Below are 21,970 nucleotides of genomic sequence, written 5' to 3' on the forward strand. Positions count from 1 at the left end.
TATTTGTGATTTTACAACCATATCTCCCAGGGCTGAACACTATAGTCTATCATACGATGCCATGTTGAAAAAAAAGCAGATATGGGAATGTCCATAGGATATCTGCAAATCATTTAGCCTATGCGAAGATTAAGCCCCTAGTCTTATGCTATAGTCTCCAGTGCTAAATCACAGATATTATTAAAATATATTAGTAGTAATCAAAACTAACATTTGTTTTGTCCTACGCAGTTCCTTTCACAACAATATGGCATCTGAATAAAGCAGCATCTTCCTGGTTTAAGCATTCCTACTACACTTACCTTAGTAAAACCTAGACAGTGTGGATTATGACTCAAATGAAAATGTGCTTTTTCATTCAAAGATCTTAGTTCTCATGTTACAAAGGAATTACTTTTTTTTCCTGTACTCAGGTTCTTCAGAAACAGGGTAGCTCCTTCCCAGCTCTGTCTACAGAGAAGATTACATCAAGATCAAACTGGAACAAAACCTAAGGTTTAGGGCTTTCTACAGCTCTTCGTGTATGTAAATAAAAAAGGACAGCAGAACATCAGGGAGCTGTAGCATGTAGCTAGGTAGGTTTCTATGTTATAAACCTTTCAAAAGAAGAGAAAATAATCCAGTCTTTATTGTGTATGTATAACCCCCTTCAGAATATTGGTATCAAAGTTTATGTACAATAAAAATTGCCTAATTTTCATAAAACATCTGTATAAATATTTCTCCTCGATGCACTCCTCACAGTGATTTCCACATGTAAATTAAATGTTTGTTTTAAATGTGCAGTTGTCAGAACTTATCTTCATATTTGCACTAGAAGCCTTCCTTTGCATAAGATTGAGATAGGAAAATGTCTACACAGAGCATCCAGAATTCATATCAATAAAAGTATTAATATTCTGATGTACAGATTTGAAAATAATTTTGTACTTTCAAATAGAGATTGATAAACTGCACAGTTCTCATTCCAGTCGTCCTTGCTTAGCATCACCTATTGCTCCCCATACATCAAACACGAACTCATCTGGAAATGCAAAGTCTCCAAGAGTTTCATCCAATGCCACTGCAAATTCATCTGGGTTTTTCTTGTCTCTTCCAGCTTCCACCATTGTTGCAGCTAAAAAGCAGGAAAACAAAATAATGAAATTACCACGACATTGACAGCTAACATATATGGCCAAGGGGAACAAGGAATTCAGCCAGTTTTAAGACAAATGGGTCAAGATATATGAAAGAGTCATATGACAGACAGCAGCAATAAAACAAAACACAGTTATATTGCAGTCCAACTGCCCTAGCTGAAACCTCAGAATTACACAGTAATAAAATCTGTCACTAAGAGAAAATGTTTTTTTAAAGACAGAGCTTCCCACATTATGAAATAGAACCTTAAAACCATATAATTGCAGATTTACCAAGCTTGAAAACAAAACCCACTAAATTTAAGATTAGCAGAGCAGGTTTCAACTCAGTCAAGCAGGACTTAGGATGTCACTGCCATGCTGAAGCAGCAGCCACCGATAAAACTGTTTTCAACTGCACTGACCAGTTCCAATCAGCACTGCCAGGGCACATCTAATGTTCTGTATTTATCAAAGCACACTGCCTTTCCCACATTCACCTGCTGTCATAAAGTCCCTCCTGTGGAGGGACTGCAGGATGCTGGGGCTTTCGGTAGCTTGGTGCTGACCTCCAGCGTCCGCAGCATCTCACTGCCGCGCAGCAAAGCCCCAGGCGGGACGCTCGGCATCCTTCCTGCTGCTCACACGCAAGTTTGTACCACTGCTCTATGAGAACGTGGAAGGCTGAACCCTGCTTCCTTAGTTTCATGCGTACAGAAACAGCTACCAGTCTGCTCTGTCACCCAGAGTGGATATTCTGACTTCCCCAGGCAGCTAAACCAGACCTGAGATGGCAGCCACCCCCTGGGTGGCACAGCTCTGCAGGACATCTGTGTTTACACCCTGACATTTGCATTGCATCAATCCCAAGGCAAATAAAACCTACTGATTGCCAAGGCATTTGGTAGTCACTTGCCAACTTGAAGAAAACTTTACTGGTTCTCAGAGGGTGACAGCTCTGGGCCAAATTGTCTCCACTCCCCTACCAGCTTCTTGTAACAGCTGCACAATATGTGATTGCAGGAGTTTTATTCCAATAAACTATTTTTCAACATTTCGGATATCCCAACTGTTTTCAGATCTTAGGGTTTTTTTCTCACACAGTGCTCATACCTGAGAACTTTTTACATAAAATATTAAAAGTTCAGAAAACTTAATAGTGATGAAAGAAATTAGAAGTCCTCTCAACTTTAACTGACAAGCTTATTGGACTTCTCAGAGTATGAGCAGAGTGGTATATTGGCTTTCTAAACCTATTCCTTTCAAAATAACCTCCAAGTTCTTTCATAATACCCTTATTTTCAGTTTTGATAGTCACATGGGGCATAAGCCACGAAAGCTATGATCTGCCTGCCACTGTGAATGCTTACCTTACATCCTGGCTTTGCTACCTATATCCTACTCTGTAACTTCTTGAAATACTTTTTCAGAAGTCTGAACAGAAAGTTCAATGTTTATTTAGCTGTAATGCTATCAGAACACCTGCCTCCATCAAAAGATAACACATTATTTTTCTGGCCTGACACTTTAATAGAGATAAAATTCATATTCATCTTCCTTACAACATGACAGAAAATGAAGCATGTCATTGCAGTTTCCAGTGTTCAATATTACTTGATTTTAGTTTCACATTAAATTCTGACAGAATTGGCACCCCAAGAAGCATTAGAAACATCCTTTATTTTTTCTTTGCTAAGTAGCACTAATTCTTCTTGAAGTGGAGAAATTCTCTTGTTTTAGCAGACTTGTTACCTTTTCCTTTTTTATGAAACTCCCATTATTCTCTCAGAGTAAATGAAGAGTCATAAAGAACATATCCAGAGTTTACACAATAAAGTCCTTCAGAAACAGGAGTCGGAAAATAACAGATTCAGGGAGAACATCACTTCAGTCTAAGCATTTCAAGATAAAAACAATTACCCAGTATTGGTGGGGTGGACTATGGGTGGGTCAAGAGAAGAAGCTTGGGTGGCAAACTTTAGATCTATTAGACCATTTTGACTAGACAATTAGTTTTAAAAAATACAGTCAAGAGTAGAGCAGTAGATTTGAAATTCTTCTAAACAGAAATGGGGAATTTGCAAAAATACGTGATGTCTGACAATATTATCGGGGGGCAAAAGTAAATAATAATCCAAAAGGGTAAAAAGAGAACAAAATAGAACAAAGTATCAGTAGCTGAAGAGCTAGCCAAAAGATAGTAAAAGTAAAAAGTTGGATTCAAAGCTGTTTTTTGCCACTGTTTTTCTATCCATAGCATTCTGAGGTTGGATCCCATAGATCCAGGCTTCCTCCCACCCAGGGTCTTTGAGGTAAAACAGTCAATAACAATTCAAACCTCACTAATTTAAAATATAAGTGCTACCAGTATTTTATACTAATGCAGCCTCCTTATCCCCTCCTATTAATCACCTGCTCACATTGTTTTACCAGAAAGCACTGACAGCATTTAAAATAACCCAAATTATCTCTCAGTGGCACATTTAAGTTTCAAAGAAGGCTGAAGTCAAGCATTGGCTCAATCTCTAATGTGCCCATAAAATGGCATAAAATGGTGGAGGGATTTCCGGAGCCAAGTGTTCCTTTTGCAGATGATGCCCAGTTTTCAGTGAAAGAAAGAGGTAAAAAAGGTAAAAGTGCAAAAAAAGTTAAAGTGCATTCAAAAGGCAGGCATGTAAATCTCAACAGTAATTAGATCTCTGAAACTAAAACACTGTGCTAAAAAAAAACAACAACCAGTATGTATACGTATTTCCATTAAATAATTTCCAGGCATTTAACTCCAACTCAGAGATTTGTGTGTAGATTCAGTCAGCCGTTCGTGAAGCTGTCAATATACTTAACTATGAAAAAATTAAGGGCTTTATCTCATCTTTAATTCTGTCTGTAATTTTATGTTATTTTTTCTTTCCTTTCTTTCTAACTTCTGGCTTAAAACTGGGGCACTCTTTTAGAACTCAATCACACCATGGAAGTGTCATTTTAATGGAGATGAAAGAGCAATATTAACTGACATCCAAAGCTTCTGACAAACAGAACTGCATGGGAGTGAGCAGTGATTGAGATCTTAATCACTTGTCGGCTGTGGCACTGTGATGACTTGCATTTTCAACTAATCTGGCTTGAGTAATGATGAAATTTCTATCCGAGTGGTGATTGGCATTCTCTGAATGAATCCTTTCCTCATATTTCATTTTCACAGGTGACTGATCACATCCAGTAGATGAAAAACTGACATATGTTAATTGAAGAGATTTGTGACAGGTGATTAGCTCTCCTTTCCTAGAGAGTCCTAGAGATTTTTAGTTGTTTAAAAATGATAAAACTTCTTTTTCATCATGATCTTTGGCCCTCAACTTCAAGATCTGAACTTTAGGAAATGGCTTCAAAGGTGCAAACTAAAGCTACATGAACCCTGCAATCTTTGATGCCTCTTTGTTTCACTGCCTTTTTTGGGATGAAGAGAAGGAAGAGGTGAAGAACAAAACAACCCAGCAGAAATGAAGAGAGTACCTCTGAAGACAAAGGCCTCTTCCTTCTGCAAATGTTCTTCTAAGGCATTCTTAGAAACTTTCCAAACTAAATACTGAAAGATGAGATATCAGACCTTCTGGAAAAAATAATCAGGGAATTCATAGGAAAATTCTACCAGGTGTTTGGCAATCAACTCAGCCATAAGTACTGAAAGATGAACTCCTCAATCTAATGTAGAAGAGCCATCCCACTACAGTACTGAGAGTCAAAAACACAGGGAACACCAGTTCCCATGGGAATTTTCTTCCCTGTCTTAGAGCAGAGCATAGCACATCCCCAGATCCCAAGAAACCATGCTCTAGCCTAGGATCTCAGGGTTCTGGGCTATAGACACCAGAACCAGAGCACCTACAGCTGCTTATTCCTGTAGCTCCAGAAGTCTGAGGACCTTAGAGGTAACCTGCTAGGATGGGACATTCAGAAGTCTGGGACTGCAAAAGCTGCAGGACAAAAACAGTTCCCAGCTGGACTTGGGAGCTTTGAAGCCTGACCCAGGGATGTACTGAGCAGCAGAGGCTGCAGGAGAGCATTAGGACAGGGGTTCCTCCCTAACACAGGGTCAGCACCACACAGCACTCCCAGGAGCGTATTACACGGCGGGGGCATCACATATTGTGTTTCCAGGAACAGGATTTTTGAGAATTTTTAATTTACAGGGAGTTGGGAAGGTTAGATATTACCTACAAAACAGAATTCACACATTTCTGGCAACTCTGCTTTTTCTTTACCAGGAAACCCACCTCTATCTTAATCTGGGGGACAAAAAACACTTTATCTACAATTTTTCCTGTGAGAAAACTAGTAGAAGCTGCCAATCAGATGCTTGCTGATAGGAGCAGCTAACAAAGGACTTCTGGCTATTTGGATAATCTCTGATTGTTCTTATTCCACTGTACTAACTGCTGCCTGTCCAACCCTGCCCTTTTGCCTTTAGCTTCATGCCAGACCTATTTTCTTTTTCTACTTTGCCTCCTCCACTTCCCTCTCATAAAAACTTCCTTTTCAGTATTGCTTTCTATTTACCTTATCCTTTCCTGATTCTTGGCTGATTTATTTAAATATTACCATGATAAATAGCTTCCTTTTTGCCTCCCTATTAGCAGCTCCACAATACCATATGAAGACTCCACCCAGCCAGAGCTGGCTACAGTGGCACTTTTCACTCAGTCAGACTGCAGCTTCTTCCCATACAAAGAGGAGTTCCTATTAACTGTTGTCAGGTTATTAGGAAGATGCAACAGTTCCAAGGAAAAGTTCAGTGCAGTTTTAAGAAACTTATGATATTGAGGCTGAATAGTTTCCTTCACTATAAACTGATCATTATGATACTTAGCAGATAGGATGGAAAACTTCCCATGTTCTTCAGAACACAGGCTTCAGAGAATTTGATAAATTTGTTCAACTATTCTGTCATTTTCCTTGATAAATAATTCCCCTTTCACTGATGAAGATCTTGGATCCAAAGTTGAGTGATCAGCTTCAGTGTGTGTAAGCCAAGGGGCAAAAGAGCAAAAAGGCAAATAGACATCTTTATCTTTAACAATCCTTAAGTGTGGTAAACAGAAGATCCACTTTTGTGGAAGAATGCAGTGATGACAGTTAATGGCAATAAAATAATTCATGCAATAGTGTATAGGTAATGTACAGGAAGAACAGAGGATAATTAATTACATCATAATGCTTGAAGAGATTCTTTCTTTTATCAGACACATGTATTTGGAGAACTATAGGCAAGTTTTAATACTGCATCCTGGACAAGTTTTGCTTTACTTATATCCAGAGACTAAAGTACTCAGCAAATTTTAGACTACAGAAAATGAGAAATTATTTCATCTTGTAGTAACATATTTGTTAAAAACTCACCTAATTCAATATCTCTTATGCCCATGTATGTTTCAAGAAGCTCATCCACTTTTTTAATTGCTTTTTCTTCAGCTTCAGTTGGCTTTGTTGAAATAAAGGGAGAAAAAGAGCAAAAGTATAGTTTTATACATGAAGATTTCAAAATAACTGGCAATAAGCCACTGATTACACTTGCTCCCATCCTAACCACCTGGAGTTACAAAACCTACAAGCAAAACACATTATTCCATCCTTTCCCTTTTCTCACAAGCCTAAGCCTTCCCCCTAACATCAAGCCACAAAGCTCTTACATTCCAACCAAACAGGGTCCTGACATCTCCTGACTATGCAGATCTTCATCAAATTCTTATCAGCTTTAGATGAACCAAGAATAAACAGCATTTCTTCTTCCAAACCCTAATCCTGGTTTCACACATGTCAGCACTTGTCATCAGCCTCCCCTATCAACAGCCCTTACACCAGCCTGGTACACTTTGCAGCATCAGCAACAGAACCAGCTCCTCAACCATCACACACACACACACACACACACACACACACACACACACACACACACACACCCTTTTCAACACTACTTGGTCTAATCTCCTTTAAATTCATCCATGGTAACCTATGAAATCTAAATATAGGCTCTCTGTTTCCAGATTCCTCTGTCCCATCCTATCCCTGCTATCTTCAGGTTTACACACACATTCCTTCCTGCAGAAGCAAATCTTAAATCCTGCAGGCTTTGTATCATCCAATTTTTTCCTTCCTACTTTACCTTGCAAACCTTGGGGAAGAATAAATCAGGAACTAGATAATTAAACTACTGAAGGTCCCCAAGATAACCATACCATTTCCTCCACAGTAGCAGGGCCTTTAGTTCTCAGCCGAAGAGTTTCTCTCCCTTTGGAGATTTTCGCCTGTGTCAAAGCTCCACCTTTGGATCTTGGTCCCAGCTTTTCTAAATACAAAGCAAACAACAAAAAGATAATAATGCCAAACAAAACAGAGTATATTGTACTCAGAATACAATGTATCTGCTTTGGCTATTATATTACTTTCATTTTTTTATTCTCATCAAGATTTTGACATATGTAAAAATGTAATTACAAATTAATGATGCAGGGGTGCAAACACCACTGCTGAACAGGTTGTGGTGAGTCAGATTGACCTCAGCTGTTTAAATACCAGCAGTCACAAGGGTGAAATGTCCCTAAGTGGATCTGCAGTTTTTCTGCTGGCTTCATCAAGCTCATGATCTCACATATGATAAAACTCTACCAAGAATATGTGGGTTTAGTTAAAGTTTTCTTTGCTGGATTTCCTTGTTAAAATAGAAATTGACTGAGGAGATAATTTTGCAAAACTGTTTTTAACTGTGTTGTCTTCCCTACCATATTATTCCTCTTCTTAGCAGTAGGCATTTCTAACAAGATCTCCTTGAAAACAAGGCTTTAATATACTATATTCATTTTGCCCAGGTAGATTCCAACTCATCATTCTTACATAAGTAGCCAAAAATCCAGATTATTATGCTGCACAAAACTTGAAAAGTAAATTTTAATTGGCTTTATTTTACCAAATAGATATGGCAGTCTATTACACACATGCTTACCTACACTTTTACATGAATTACATACACTTTTGTATTTTAAAACACCCCTCAGAGTGCCATAATTTCTGCTAGACTCGTTTCAAAAAGTCATTCCTGATACAACATACATATTTTTCTAGTTTTGTCACCATTAGCACCTTAAAATTCAGTATTTGACAAATCTTTACCAGCAGTAGTTCAGACCACAGATCTCTGGCCACCATAGCAACTATTTTTCATATTCACATAGTTTAAATTTAGAGTTCATGGTATGCTGCCTTTATTAATTTGTAGAGGGCTGGCTTGTGACTAGCAAGGACCAAACTTATTCAGACAATCTTTATTTTGTGCTACAAGCCTTGCCTAGAGTAGGCTGAGGCACATGTGCACATGGCAGACAGATACCCAGCCAGTAAATTGTTTTTATTTCACATTCTGCTGAGAGGAGGAAAACCAAAAGTACTTTCACAGAGAGACTTGTCTCTTATTTCTTTCTCCTCACAAACCTGTGTTGAAACTAACAGGAATTCAGCACCTACTTGTCCAGCAGGATCTGGATCTTGTTTGTCATCTCCTCTGGGGCTATTCTCAGCATGCTGCAGCTTTAGCACTACCTCAGATAAATTGTGCCTGGAGCATAACTGCACCTAAGGCTAGAGACAGGATATTCGAACCTGCTGGGCATGGCCACTTGTAAATTAACTTCTGTAGAGTGAGAAAAAATGTGCATCTTCCAAAAATCTGTCTAAAATGCTCTAATTACATCTTAATTCTATACCAGATAAAAGGAATGGAAGTAGCAGGTTTTCTTCTCTAAATCACAGGCAGACTAAAAGGTACCTTAGTCACCTGACTGAAATAATTACTATGAAATGATAGCTGAAGTCATCAATCACATGCTGATTTACCTTGGTCTTTACAAATAGGCTGTGTAACATATTTACAATTAAAAACAAACTAATAAAAGGTATTCTTATGTTACTAGTAGCAATGTCATACATATGGAATACTACTTTAGTGTAATGTACAAGTTGCACATTTATTTAACAGAAGTATCAACTCGTATCCAAATGCATTAGTGATTAGCTCATAACCCTCATTCTTTACAGAAGCTCTAAAAGCAGAAAGAAATCTTCACATTTCTCTCATTTTCAATTTCTGCTGCTATTCTGACACCAAGTGTCAAGACTGGTGTATGACAGCAGTTGTGAGTTATTAACACATAAAAGAGGATTTGAAAAATAAAAACGTTGAATTTTTGCTGCTGGGGTGAAGATGGTGATTTCAGAGCTGCTGTTAGTGCAGGTGTGCACAAGGACTCACATGAGCTTATAATGTAGCAGAATTTTGAAGTTCTTACTGCAGAAAATGCCACAGGGTTTGTGGGGGTTATGAAAAATAACAAGAGAGTAAAATTAAAACTCAGTCTCTATTTTGACTCCTGAACTAAACCTACCTTCTTGGTTGGTTTTTTTTTGTTTTTGTTTTTGTTTTTGTTTTTTTAATTTACATTGATAAAATTAAGATACATAAGGACTAACAGTAGGTATGCATTCCTCCTATATATGTGTCACTTTCTATAGCATGCAGATGCAGTAGGGAGAGGCAGAGCTTTGCCCTACTGCTTTCTTCCGTTTCTGAGTATACTTGCTGTATGATTAGAGATCCACAAAAATGTTAGGGAGAGCAGGCAGGCTCAAAGCAAAGCAGTTGCTCTAGGAAATCCCAGCCAATGTTTCCCTCAGCATCCTTCCACACTGGAAAGTGCAGTCCACAGTGAAGGGTACAGAAATAGAAAATACACAACACAGATGAAAAGTGATGATGTTTCAGAAGAGGAAAAGAGAAGAGAAGAGAAGGTTCACGAATCAGCACATTATTGAAGTGATCCATGCTTTAAAACCATTTCTCTGAAACAATGCTTGTGCTGATTTTGCATCATCATGTAGTGGCAAAGGAATTGAGCAATCAAGACTCAGGCTGAGGCAGCACACACCAGATGACTGCTGGAGAAAGGAAGGCAGGAAAATCCATTCATAAATTTCCCACTTCAAGGAAAAAAGACAAATGTACTTTCTTGTAGCAGCTTTGTTACCTTGAATAGACACCTGGCTGCAGTCTGAAAACAAACTTGGAATGCAAGGCAATGCAATGTTGGGATTTTGATATCCAGTGAAAAAGGTGGACAGTAAAGTAACTCACCAAATGCTTTCATAGGCTCTATCAACTGCAGCTTAAACACCTGACCCTTCTCCAGATCTTTTAGCATTTTGGCAACTTCATAATGCCGACAATCTGACACGTTTTTTCCATTTATAGTCTCTATGTGATCACCCACGCAGATCATTTTGGTTTGGTCCATAAGGCTACCTTCTCTGATTCTCTGTTGTTTAGATTTAAAAAAAAAATAGAATTAGAAACATTTCTTTTAAAGGTAAAGAGGTGACACCACAGAGTTTCAGGAGTGTCACTTAACAATATCAATAGCATTGAGCTTCTTATGCCAGCAGTGCATTTTGTCTATAACATTTTCATAAAATGTATTTTGGAAAGGGTTCTTTTCAAACATTGTATTACAATAAGCATTGAATATAGAATCAACAGGAAAAAAACCAAACAATCATACTTTAGAAATTGATGTTTCTGAATTAGCTAATATTTTTCAGCTTTAAAATTGAACCCAAACATGACAGTAATATGAATGTTTAACTGAGTTTTGGGGGTTTATTTTGATTTAATATCTTGACAAGTAGAGCAACAGAGCATCTCTCTTTTCAAGTATGGTCCAGCGATATAACAAAATAATGTGTTTGATATACTATAAAATCATAGACTCTTGAGGGCTAGTCTCAATAAGACCCATCTGTAGTGACCAAACTTTTATGATTTTCTTCTTCAGCCTGTATAGCTGCATATCAACATATTTCTAATGAAATATCAATAAGAATTTATTCTAAATGCCATCTCATGGAATACAAATGGTCTAAAGGTCATAAAATGTAAAAGAAGTTAGTATATATAGCTTTTGTAGAGTTTAAAAAGTAAGGAAAAATCCCCAATGTCTTTCAATGATTCATCAAGGTAATTCAAGAACACTTTATTTAAACACAGTTTAGCGATTCTGCTTCTTGTTATTATATCCTGTGATATTTGTTTATCATGTGCCTATGCCACATAAGCCATTATTGTATGGCTGTTTAATAGAAAAGCTATGAAATAGCAGAACTTGTTATATTTTGTAGGGACAAGAATTTTATTCTAATATCTTCCTGAATTTTCAATATAGTCTAATGTTGCTCAGGTTAACAGTCGAGGTAACAGTGAGACAAAGGAGATAAACACATTACCACCTGCTCCAGTAACACCTTGCCTAGCTGAACAACTTTCTCAGAAAGCTGCTGCCAGTTTACATGCTCACATCTGAGCCCACATATGTGCCTCCATCTGAAAGAGACAGTGGGAAGCGTGATAGTGCTCACTACCCTCTAATATACTGCAATAATTTTTAGCTTCAAGATGATGAGTTTAACTCTTTCTAACACTTTTTTTAAAACTGAAAAGAACCCTCATGGTGAATGAAGAGGGTATTGTACACACACCAGAAACCAGACACCAAATGCATTTCTGTTACAAAGTAGCAGGATTCAAGTGGGCCAACCAGACTTTAAGTAGTTTTTAAACTATGTGCTGAATTCATTCTTATTTAGCGTTTTTCCCCATATGGATCCCAAGACAAAAAAGTAGCATTCATCTAATATAGTAGTATATATAGAATATAGTAGTATAGTAGTATACACCTGACTATATTGATTGTGTCATATCAAACTTTTTTTTTTTTAATTATTTAGGTTAGGTCATTACTCCAAGTTAATTGACCAGAAACAGTCAAGTTACATTGTCATAGTAATTAATATGCAATTGGTATGCCTGTAGTTCATTTAGAAGCTAGGATCTATAGTTCCTATGCAATGCCTAATTAAATGAGCCACCACATTTTATAATGTCTCCTTATATACCAGTTTGTCATGCTTCAAGTTCTACTGCTATTCTCTTTGAATGACTAATTTGTTTCCACAGTACATCTTCCCATCTTGTTATGTACCAAAAAAGTAAATTGTTGAAAGCAGCATGAAACAGGGTTCTGCACCTAGTAAGGCAAAATTATATTAGATTTCATAGAAAAAGAATTTCCAGTTCAGAGCATCAGGTTAAAACCTACCTGTGTTATATAACTGACCTATAAACTGCCCTCTTATCTAAAACACAATAAAAATACTACAGCCCATAACAATTTTCAACAACACACAGAGAGGTAAATTTAATAGTCATGTTTAATTATTAATGGAACACAGTAACAATTTTTCAAAGAAAGTAAATATATAAATAAAAAGAATTTTACCAAACTTTAAGGTAGAGACAGTCTCTGCTTGGTCATTCACTTGAACAACCAAGTATAAAAAAAAATGCAGCCTTTACTTCTGCTTATGTGTTTTCTATGCTGTTTTTAAAAAATCCCTTAGCTTGATGCACAACAGCAACAAAGTTGATAGAAACTCCTTGAAACCAATGAATTCCCATGAAGGCTGCACCATATTCATTATGCAGCTTATTAGAACAGTCCAGGGGCAATGATATATTTGTTCAGACAAGTTTTATACAATTCACTGGAAATGACAGCTTGTCTTGCTAATGTGGTGAGGGTTTTCCAGCCTGCTCCAATTATGCAGTGGCCTGTGTGATGCCTGTTCTCCCTCCCCTTAGTACCAACCAAGCACAGAGAGAGTAACCCCCTGTGCACAGTGCTGCACACATGAACTTAAATCACTGAAGCACTGCTTTGGATGCCTTCCTTCAAAATGCCACATATGCAGCAGAGTGACTGAATGTTATGGGCTGCACGGATGCTACCACCAAAAATTCAGAGTTCTGCACCAACAGACATAAAAAAGAGGCTGTCATTTTGCCAAACTACTTACTGAAACCTCCACTGCATCTCGACTTTCTCAAGCACGACCTCAATCACATTTTTCCACAATGAAGACAAGTAAACCTATTTCTAAACTACATCTTGTGTTATATTCATGGTAGGTGAGGAATGCCTAGAGAATGCCACCTCTCCATACCAGAAGCTGTGTTTACAATAGCAATGAAACAGTGACTGCAAAATGAGCAACTGAAGATGGCTGCCAATGTCTCACTAATATTGGATAACTAAAGTAGATTAGAGCAAAGCATCTAAAAAAGTTAGAAAATATGCCTAGTCCAGCAAGAAGAGTGGCATCATTTCCTTAGCCTCTACTTGTCTCAAAACATACTCTCCTCATACACAGGTGGAGGAAGAAAGCAACTATGATTACTATATGATACACGTGACTGCCCATAACTGGTACTAAAGTTAATTGTGGTAAATTGTGTTAATCCATATCCTTAGCACTTTTTCATTCATCCTAAGACCACAAAGCTGGAAAGCTGAGAAAGCTGAAAAAGCACTGTATTTGTATCTATTCTTACAGACTATGAAAGCTCTGCCTTACAAACAGTTATAAAGACTGAAAGAACATGATCTCATTATCACGAGTGATGGATGTTCTATAAGCACCTAATCTATGACAACAGAAAACCACTTATAAAAAGGAGGGGGCAGACACAAGCAATATCTGACACCTACCACCTCAGGGTAGGTCAGAAAATACAATGGTAGCATAGTGCAGATGATACACATTGCAGAAGCACTGAACAAATGAACCAATTTTGAATTGCATCCAGCACCAAAATAGCTGACCTAATTTTGAATCATGTACCTAAGGAAAAGCAACTTTCTGTTTTACTTACCGTATACCACTTCTACAGTTCTAAAGGATCATTAAACCAATAATTAACCTGTAATCAAAGCTTCTATAGAACAAAGCATTCAAAATATTTGACTGGTATATATATAATTTACCTTAATAAACGCACAGCCAGTTCCATTGTCTGTAATGGTAAGTCCAAGCACATCATCAGTTTTAAGAATTTCTACTTCTTTTCGTTGTCCTTTTACATGGGCAAATATGAAATCTTCGAGGCCAATTTGTGCACCTAAGAGCTTTTCCATATCAGCTTTATGAGTGTTCAAAGTGCAAAACATGATCTGTGGGGAAGGAAAGTGAATACTATCTTAGTTTAATAGTATATTACGTTTGGTAAGCTTGATAGGTAGATAAAAGGTGAGCATAGTTCTGGCCTCTCTGACAGACTCAGACTCATAGCTGAAATGATGATAACTGTGCTTCTCCAGCTGTCCAGAGAGAGGGGACAGTCTCCACACACAGGACAGGCAGCATCAATTGCTCAAACTGCACATAAGAGCTGGCAGGGAACAAAGGAAAGCGAGATCTGTGTGAGCAGCCCCTCATGGCCCTGTCTCAGCACACTGACTGACACAGCCATCCTGAGCTACCGCAGAACAGCTTCTGACAGAGGTCAGAGTGAGCAAACCAAAGACCCACCACCACCTTTTGCTTCGTTGTTCATCTACCTCATATTCCACAGCATTCAAACATCACTGGGAACCGCATGAAAACATAACTGCTTGAAAGCAGAGTTTGTGTGGTAGGTGAAGAGGAGCAAAGGCTGTGAGGCCATGCACAGATTCCTCCTGGGCAGCTCCAGAGAGCATAGGGCAGTGGCTAAAATGGAGGAACTTTGCACTCCAAGAGAAACTTGGAGAATTTCTAAAATCTACTTTGCAAAGAACACACCCCTAAAGACCATCTTTCACGGGCAGGTGGAAGCAGGGGAGGAGGAGGAGGCTTGGTGCCACCCTATTTGGCCCTCCCAGCACAGGTGGCAAAACCACAGCTGTGAACCATCAGGCAAGGGCTCTGCTGCCAGCAGTGCGCACATGGCTCTGAGAGGATGAGAGATATAAGTAGATACTTTTCCATGCACTGCCTGTATCTGCTAGACATTATTTTCCCTCAGAGCACACCTTGGACCTCCTTGCAGCCCACTGCCCCCACCAGCTCCAAATTGGGAAGTGGAAAAAGCAGTGCCAGCACATGAAGAGAAGTACACGATGGGAAGCCAGCTTTGCATGTGAGAAAACCAGCAGCAGGATGCCTCTCCATGCCCTCCATATTTGCTACTGCTCTAGTGGCCATCCTTGGGGAGCAGCAGGTCAGGCCATCTGCCCAAACACAGGCACAGACCTGTGTCCCATGGCCTGCTCAGCTCCCTGGTGCTTCACTGGAAATGGAGGGTGTCCTTCTGCCCTCCCAGCTTCCCTCACTACACTTGTAAAAGTTACAAGGATTTCCACACCAGAACACTTCAAATGCCTTTTCTTTCCTTCCAGCATGACTGGATGACAGCAGAAAAAAATTCAAGTCACCAGCCTACTCAAACCTATTACAGGTCAAATGAGGGGTGAATACATTTCCTAATGTATTTCACAGGGAGCATTTAAGTTTCTGAAGCTTTTTAGAAGTTAGATTCTATAAATGGGGGGAGCGAGGTTTTATAAAAATGGAAGTTTAGTACTGAGACAGTGTTTCTTAATGAAGGAGGTCTTGTTGAGTTGTTTAAAAAAATAAAACAATAAACAAAACCAACCAAACAGCCCTACTTCAAAGGCTAATTGCTTATTTCACATAATCCAGGCTACCATACTCTAACAATGAAAGTCTTACCAGCAAACCCTTAACAGACATTAGCTTTATTCTCTCAGGCAATGCAGTTTTTCAGTTAACAAATACTCATGCAGTAACATCACCTAGAGAAACCCAGCTGGTTTAAAGTAGAAAATTAAAGTTTATTTTATAAATAATAATCAAATCTAGATATCAGCATTTTTTTAACCAAGAAGGCTTAGTACAAATAGACAATATATAAAAAGTTCCCATAGACATTCTGAAAAAAGCCCTGTATCTTTACATTTTAGACATTAGCATCCTTCATCTGACCTTGTCAAACAGACAATCATCTAGTAACTACTGTCACACCTTTGAATAGATAAAATTGGCAACAGAGCAGAAATGTGATATTTAGCAACTTGATCCAGAGTTTCTCTTTTTAGACCTTCATCTGGATGGCATTCCTACCACAGCCTATAAGTCTGCAGAATACTCTGTGAGTCAGTTCTGTGCTAACCACAAGGCTGAGAGAGCATTAGCCAGTCAAAAATAAAGCTTAACTCATTCTTTATCCTCTTTAGTGAACAACTGCTTTTGCTCAGAACAGAGATATGCAAAGAGTAATGTACTAAAGATGTATCTACCCTGGATAATATACAGTTACACCACCTATCGGTTACAGCACAGCTTTATTTGCAGATGACTGAGATGTGTCAATTCAAAATTATATTTTTCCATTGATTTTACATAACCTTAACATGGGTACCTAAATAACAACTTATATACTTAAATACTTAAACCTCATCTACTTTAATACACCTTCTATTCACACAAAGTATGGTATATTTTAACAGTAATTTTTCAAGCAAGAAAATTCAACATGTAGTTTTCAGTTTTTTCTCACTTCTAGTCCTCAACCTTCTTTTGATTTGATCTTTAATTCCGCATACCAGTGCCGTGACATTTCATCCCAACTTCAGCAATATATCATAAATCATATCTGTTACATCATTCACAAAGTAACAAGGATCCCTCCTTCACTGAGTTATCTTATGTGGCACACAGAACAAGGAAATTCCATTTGGCTGGCAGGGACTGAGGGATTAAGCACAACCTTATAAAATAGATTTGTCAGATGAAATTACTAACAGGTTATTCTCTGTCTCAGTATTTTCAATAGGAAGAGATTACATTAGCAAATAAAACCAGGGTTACATTGCATATTATATAAAGAAATGGTATTAGCTAAGAAAAGCAGGGTTATACTATGTGTTATATAATATATATATACACTACCATTCTGCATATCCTATACAGTAATCACATTCTCATCTTCCATATTAAGCCTACCCCTTGAGAAGAACTCAATAAGTTGACTGACAGATTACATACTCAGAAGCTATTAAACTTGCTTTTAACATCAGTATCTCTCAGATAACTTTACAAAGGAGATCATAATTATTTTCTTTATTTAAGAGGTGGGGAAATGGAAATTCTGCTTCTCAGCAAGATGTAACACCCACTGGTATGTTTCCCTGTATAGGTAGGTGTCATTATGTCAAGAAATCACCACTGTATTTTCTAGGTACCTTACTTTATCCTCCCTGAAGAAAATGTGAGAGCCTTGACCAGCTGCAGCAACAGGAAGAGTAACCAAGTCCTCAGAGTTCCAGTGTGCTTCCAGTACTCTTATCAGGTATGCAACTTTGCCTCCCCAAAGTACTATGAAATAAGCATTCAGTGCTTTATTGTTCCTTCTTTAAAGCCAGAGAGCACAAGAATGTCAGTCTAAATTCTTCCATAGAGCTTAAAAGTACTTGTAAAACAGATGATTAACACAACAAGCCCCAGGTAATGTGAGTGTGAAATTTAAGCACTGCTTAGGGGAAGCAAACAATTGTTGCCATAGGGTTGGGAGAAGGCTGTTTGTAGGGGGAGTGTTAAGTTTGCTCATTTGAAGTCTTCAATCAGTAGGCAAGATTGTGAACAATTTATTCACAGATAAGCATATACTCCTGTGGTGATGAGGATTTCATAGGCTGACCATAGGCCACTTTTATTGAGAAATCTAAGTTTCAGCATAGAGGCTTATTTTTCACTACCCTTTCCTAAAATCTTAAATCAAACAGGTTTCAATCAAATATTTACATCAAAGTTTAATGTGGCACAGCCTCACAGTATACTTAAATATTTAGCATGAAGAAATAAGGCCCAAGAACAGCAGCCCAGACACAAGCTCAGTAGAAGAACTCTTGTTACTGGAAGTAACAGGGAGCTGCATTTCAGCCCTTGGTGCTATCAGGAAGGTCTCCCTCTCCCTGTACTCCTCTTAGGAAGCAAAATTCCTTCCACTGTGAAAGAAATCCCAACCTCCATGGGCTCTTGACAGACACACCCTCTGAGCTTTCAACTTACCTTACTGGCCCATCATACTTCACCTTCCAAAGCAAATAAAACAATCAAAAGTGCAAATAATGAGTACACAAAACAAGTCTCATATAGCTTCTGTGGTTTGACATCCTCTTCTCATCTGATCAAGAAATAGCCCTGCTACAGGATTTTAGCTGGACAAGTTCCCAGTGCCCAATTAGCTACTGTGAATACTTTAAAGCCCTACCATGTGCTCTCGCAGGAGCACACCACCAAATGCTTTTAACAGACCCACATTGTCCTTCAGTCAGTGCTCACTTATTCACCATACAGGCAGCACTTAGCACTTTCACCTTTGCAGGGAACATAACTTTGCCTGCCACATTTTCTAATAGTCACAATGGAGTAGTAATCCTGAATGGCAAAGGACATACTTTAAAGGACTATGTCCTTTACAAAGGACATACCATACACAACTAATGTTTTTCAACTACTTTTGCTGCACTATTCTCTATTGAAAAAAAAAAGGGGGGGGAATCCTTCTATTATTTATGCAAGTAGAAACATATATATAACTGTGGATGGGTGCTGTTGGCAGAAATTCAGGCCAAATGTCAGGTTCAAAAGGCATAACTGATACGTCTAAGAAGATTGCCAAATAATAAAGTATCTAAACAACAAAAAAATGAGTACAGGAAAAGCCTCAGAAAGCTGTTACAGCTTTGTCCTTGACAGATACCTGGCAAACATCATGGGAGTGAAGGAGTGTCCCCTTTGACACTGTATCTGTCGTGTTCTGTTCCCATCCTAACTTACTCATGATCCAGGTCTGCACGGAGGTTTTTGTCAGTGTCTGTCCAACAAATACTGTTTTATACAAGCTTTGCACTGTCAGTGTTGGCAGTCAATCACTGAACTTGGACAGGATTCTCCAGCAGAAGCTAAACTCAGCTGGTCCTGTGATAGGTGTGAAAAGAGGAAATGAGGTGCTGTAACCATGCAGAGTCAAAAGCAGAAGTGACAGATCACAAGCATAGCTCATCCTTAACTGTTCTGAAACACTTATGTAGGAACTTCTCCAATAACCCATACCCTTGCCTACACTACAGTAAACTCACATAACATATTAAATGTCTTCACTTCTCCACCAGTTAGCCAAATGCTCTTTACACTGAGCTCTTCCTCCCCCCACCCCCCCTCACCTATTTTCCACCTCAGTCACTACAGGGCAGAGATCTCCTAGATAGTACCTTGTTCCAAAGGCATTCAGGTATCACAGTGCCCACAGGCTTCAGGATGTACTTGGGTCACAGAAACTTTCCTCAACACAGAGCACTTACAAATGGCAGCTTAGTACCTCAGTGTCTTTCAGTTTGCTGAGGTGTAGCTTCTGGCATTACTGTTTACACCAGGCTGTCCAAAAGTAGATTTAATTAATAGGCAATACCATTTAAAATGTCTAGTCTTTCCTTACTTTCAGCAATCTTAGCAGGTGCTAATAAATTCACATGTGATGGCACTCCCTACTGTTCACTCATCTATCCTATTTTAACTTGTCTGTCCGAAGTTTTGTTGCAAAACTCGCAAGTTCAGGTTCTTCACTCTGCTGTGCTCCTGTCACTCCAGGAAATACTGTTCATCACTATTTTCATTTCATACAACTTGTTTTTTTAGAGCCAACTGAATTTCCTGAGTAAAAGATTTTGAGTTCAGTGCCTCCAGCAACAATTCTCTATCCATTTTTAAAGTACTTCACAGACAAAAAAAAAAAAAAAAAAAAAAAAAATACTATCGAGAGAAGGATAAGTGAATAAATGAAGAAAGAAACTTCTCTAGTTTAAAACAAGGCTGGCAATAGGTGCCTATGAAACATGTGGTGCTTCCTCTAAAAACTTTGGGGATGTCAGACATCTAGCAGGAAAAAATGAAAGTGCACCATTCATATAAAATTTAATAATTTAATTTCCTGATGAACACTGTTCCCTCTGAAGTCGGTGGAGCCAAAAGTTCATTAACAAAAGTTCAGCAGTGAAAGGAAGAACACTAAAATAGAAGATAATCTGGCAATTACAAGAACTTGAGAGTAAAATGTATAACTGGAGACAGAACAGAACAAAAGGGGAACAGCAGCTCAGTATGGAAAGAAAACAGAGAAGCAGAAGGTCAGAAAGCAGCTGGGCAGATCTGGGACATAGGTGTGCTGGCTGGCAGCAGAACTGGTATTTCTTAATTACTTAATGTACCAGCAACTGGTTAAACTGAATTCACTGTTACTGCCACTTTCCTTTTACAATTTACTGTCTGAATTGCTGCTAGGGCAGGCTACAGCGGACTCTCAGTACAAAGGCTGTAGTAATACTCTTTACTTTAGAAGACTCAGCTACAAATAAAAAGTAAGTAAAGCTGCATAGCCACATGCAGGCATAATGAAATGATAGCATTTGTTTCAGTTTCCCACTCAGAGGTTAAGGTTCATAGAATCACATAGGAAGAACTTGATACGGCCACTACCTGTTAACCAAGAGAAAACAATGCATTTACAAACACAAATGAATCATTATCCAAACAATGTTTAAAACTTAGCTTGGGGAAGAAAAAAAAAAATTAAAAACGCGGTTAAAAAAAAAAAAAACAAAACCCAAAACCAATTGTTACAGATTTAAGTAGCCTCACTTAAAGCAGCTGGTCGTCTAAAATTTCTAGGCAAAGAAAACTTACAGTTGGAATTTTAAAATGCAGCCAGATTCAAACCATTTCTACTCCCTCTTGTCTTCATTCTGAGTATCATGGATCCGCTGATATTTTTTATTTTTATTTTTTAACTGGAAAGAATTACTATTCCTGAGCTGGCAATACTTCACCGTAATACAAAATGTTTGACCCAGCGCTTCCGAGTTGTGTTAAACAGCAGGCTGGCAACAAGTGAGCCAGAGATACTTCAGTGAAAAGGAACATTGTTCTGCCATGAAACAGTTACATGCAACTATGCCTGTATCTTTCCCTGTATGGTAACGCTCATTTGGCAATAGCAAAAGGATTTTTTCATACCCAAAATACGAAAAACAAAACCAAACAAACAGAATGCCCACAGCAGCTAACAGCGCAGAAATGCCGCCCGCTCCGTTTGCGCCTTTCGAGGCCCCCCTGTGCCTGGCAGGGCGCAGCGGTGACCGCCAGCCCCGGGAACCTCCGCTCCACCGCGCCCGGCTCCCGGCTCGGCCGGCGCCCGTCTGCCGCCTGGGTCGACCCTACCTCGGCGGGGTCGATGCTGAAAGCCTCGGCGATCTTGGCGTACAGTTCGCGGGCGCTGCTGAAGCCCTCGACCCGGCCCGTGGGGCTGCCGTGCGCCAGCTGCGTGTGGAACTGCAGCCGCGACGCGCTGGCTGCCGGGGGAGGGAGGGCCGGGGCCGGGGCCGGCGCCTCGCTCTCCACCAGGTTGGAGGTCTCCTTGGACTTATCCTTCTTCTTGCCCCTCAGCCCCAGCGGCATCTTCCGCGCCTGTACCGGGCTCCTGCCACCGCCGGCTCCCTCGCTGGACTCTGCCCCCGGCACCGCCCCGGCCACGCACGGCCATACCGCCGCCAGGTGAGGGAGGCCCTGGGACCGCCCCGCCCCGGAGATGGTGGAAGGCGGTGGGTGCTGCCCGCTTCCCGCTGCCCTCCTCCATCCCCGCTGCCCTGGGCAGCTCGGGATGGTGGTGGGACTGTGCTCTGCTCTGCCCCTTGCCCCCTCAGCCTCGGTCATAGCTCCCCCCACACACCTGCTGTAACTAAAGCAGAGAAAGACATACTGGGGACAGAAGCTCTTCACACAAGTAATCCTTTCCTTTTCCTTCCTTCCTTCCCATAATATTGTTTAAGGAAAGGTTTGAGGTGTTTGGGTTTGTGTTG

General features: G+C 39.4%; 1 protein-coding gene across 1 annotated transcript; it reads right to left on the reverse strand.

The window, feature by feature from the left end:
• Positions 1-608: 608 nt before the first annotated feature.
• Positions 609-21,673, reverse strand: GIPC2 (GIPC PDZ domain containing family member 2). Its single transcript, XM_030455642.1, has 6 exons — positions 21,333-21,673; positions 14,042-14,227; positions 10,300-10,480; positions 7,355-7,464; positions 6,519-6,600; positions 609-1,117 (listed from the first exon to the last, which is right to left on the reverse strand). The coding sequence occupies exons 1-6, from the start codon at positions 21,567-21,569 to the stop codon at positions 963-965; spliced, it is 951 nt and encodes a 316-aa protein (XP_030311502.1). The 5' UTR covers positions 21,570-21,673; the 3' UTR covers positions 609-962.
• Positions 21,674-21,970: the final 297 nt, after the last annotated feature.

This window comes from Calypte anna, chromosome 8 (assembly GCF_003957555.1).
Source record: "Calypte anna isolate BGI_N300 chromosome 8, bCalAnn1_v1.p, whole genome shotgun sequence".
Classification (NCBI taxonomy): domain Eukaryota; kingdom Metazoa; phylum Chordata; class Aves; order Apodiformes; family Trochilidae; genus Calypte; species Calypte anna.

What these genes read in the sequence shown, in the direction of transcription:
- GIPC2 (XM_030455642.1), bottom strand. Translation starts at nt 21,569, where the DNA reads ATGCCGCTGGGGCTGAGGGGCAAGAAGAAGGATAAGTCCAAGGAGACC. An exon ending in TCAGCATCGACCCCGCCGAG is followed by an intron (nt 14,228 to 21,332) that starts GTAGGGTCGACC and finishes CCTTCCCCACAG; the next exon opens with ATCATGTTTTGCACTTTGAA. An exon ending in CATAAGAGATATTGAATTAG is followed by an intron (nt 1,118 to 6,518) that starts GTGAGTTTTTAA and finishes CCTGCTTTTTAG; the next exon opens with CTGCAACAATGGTGGAAGCT.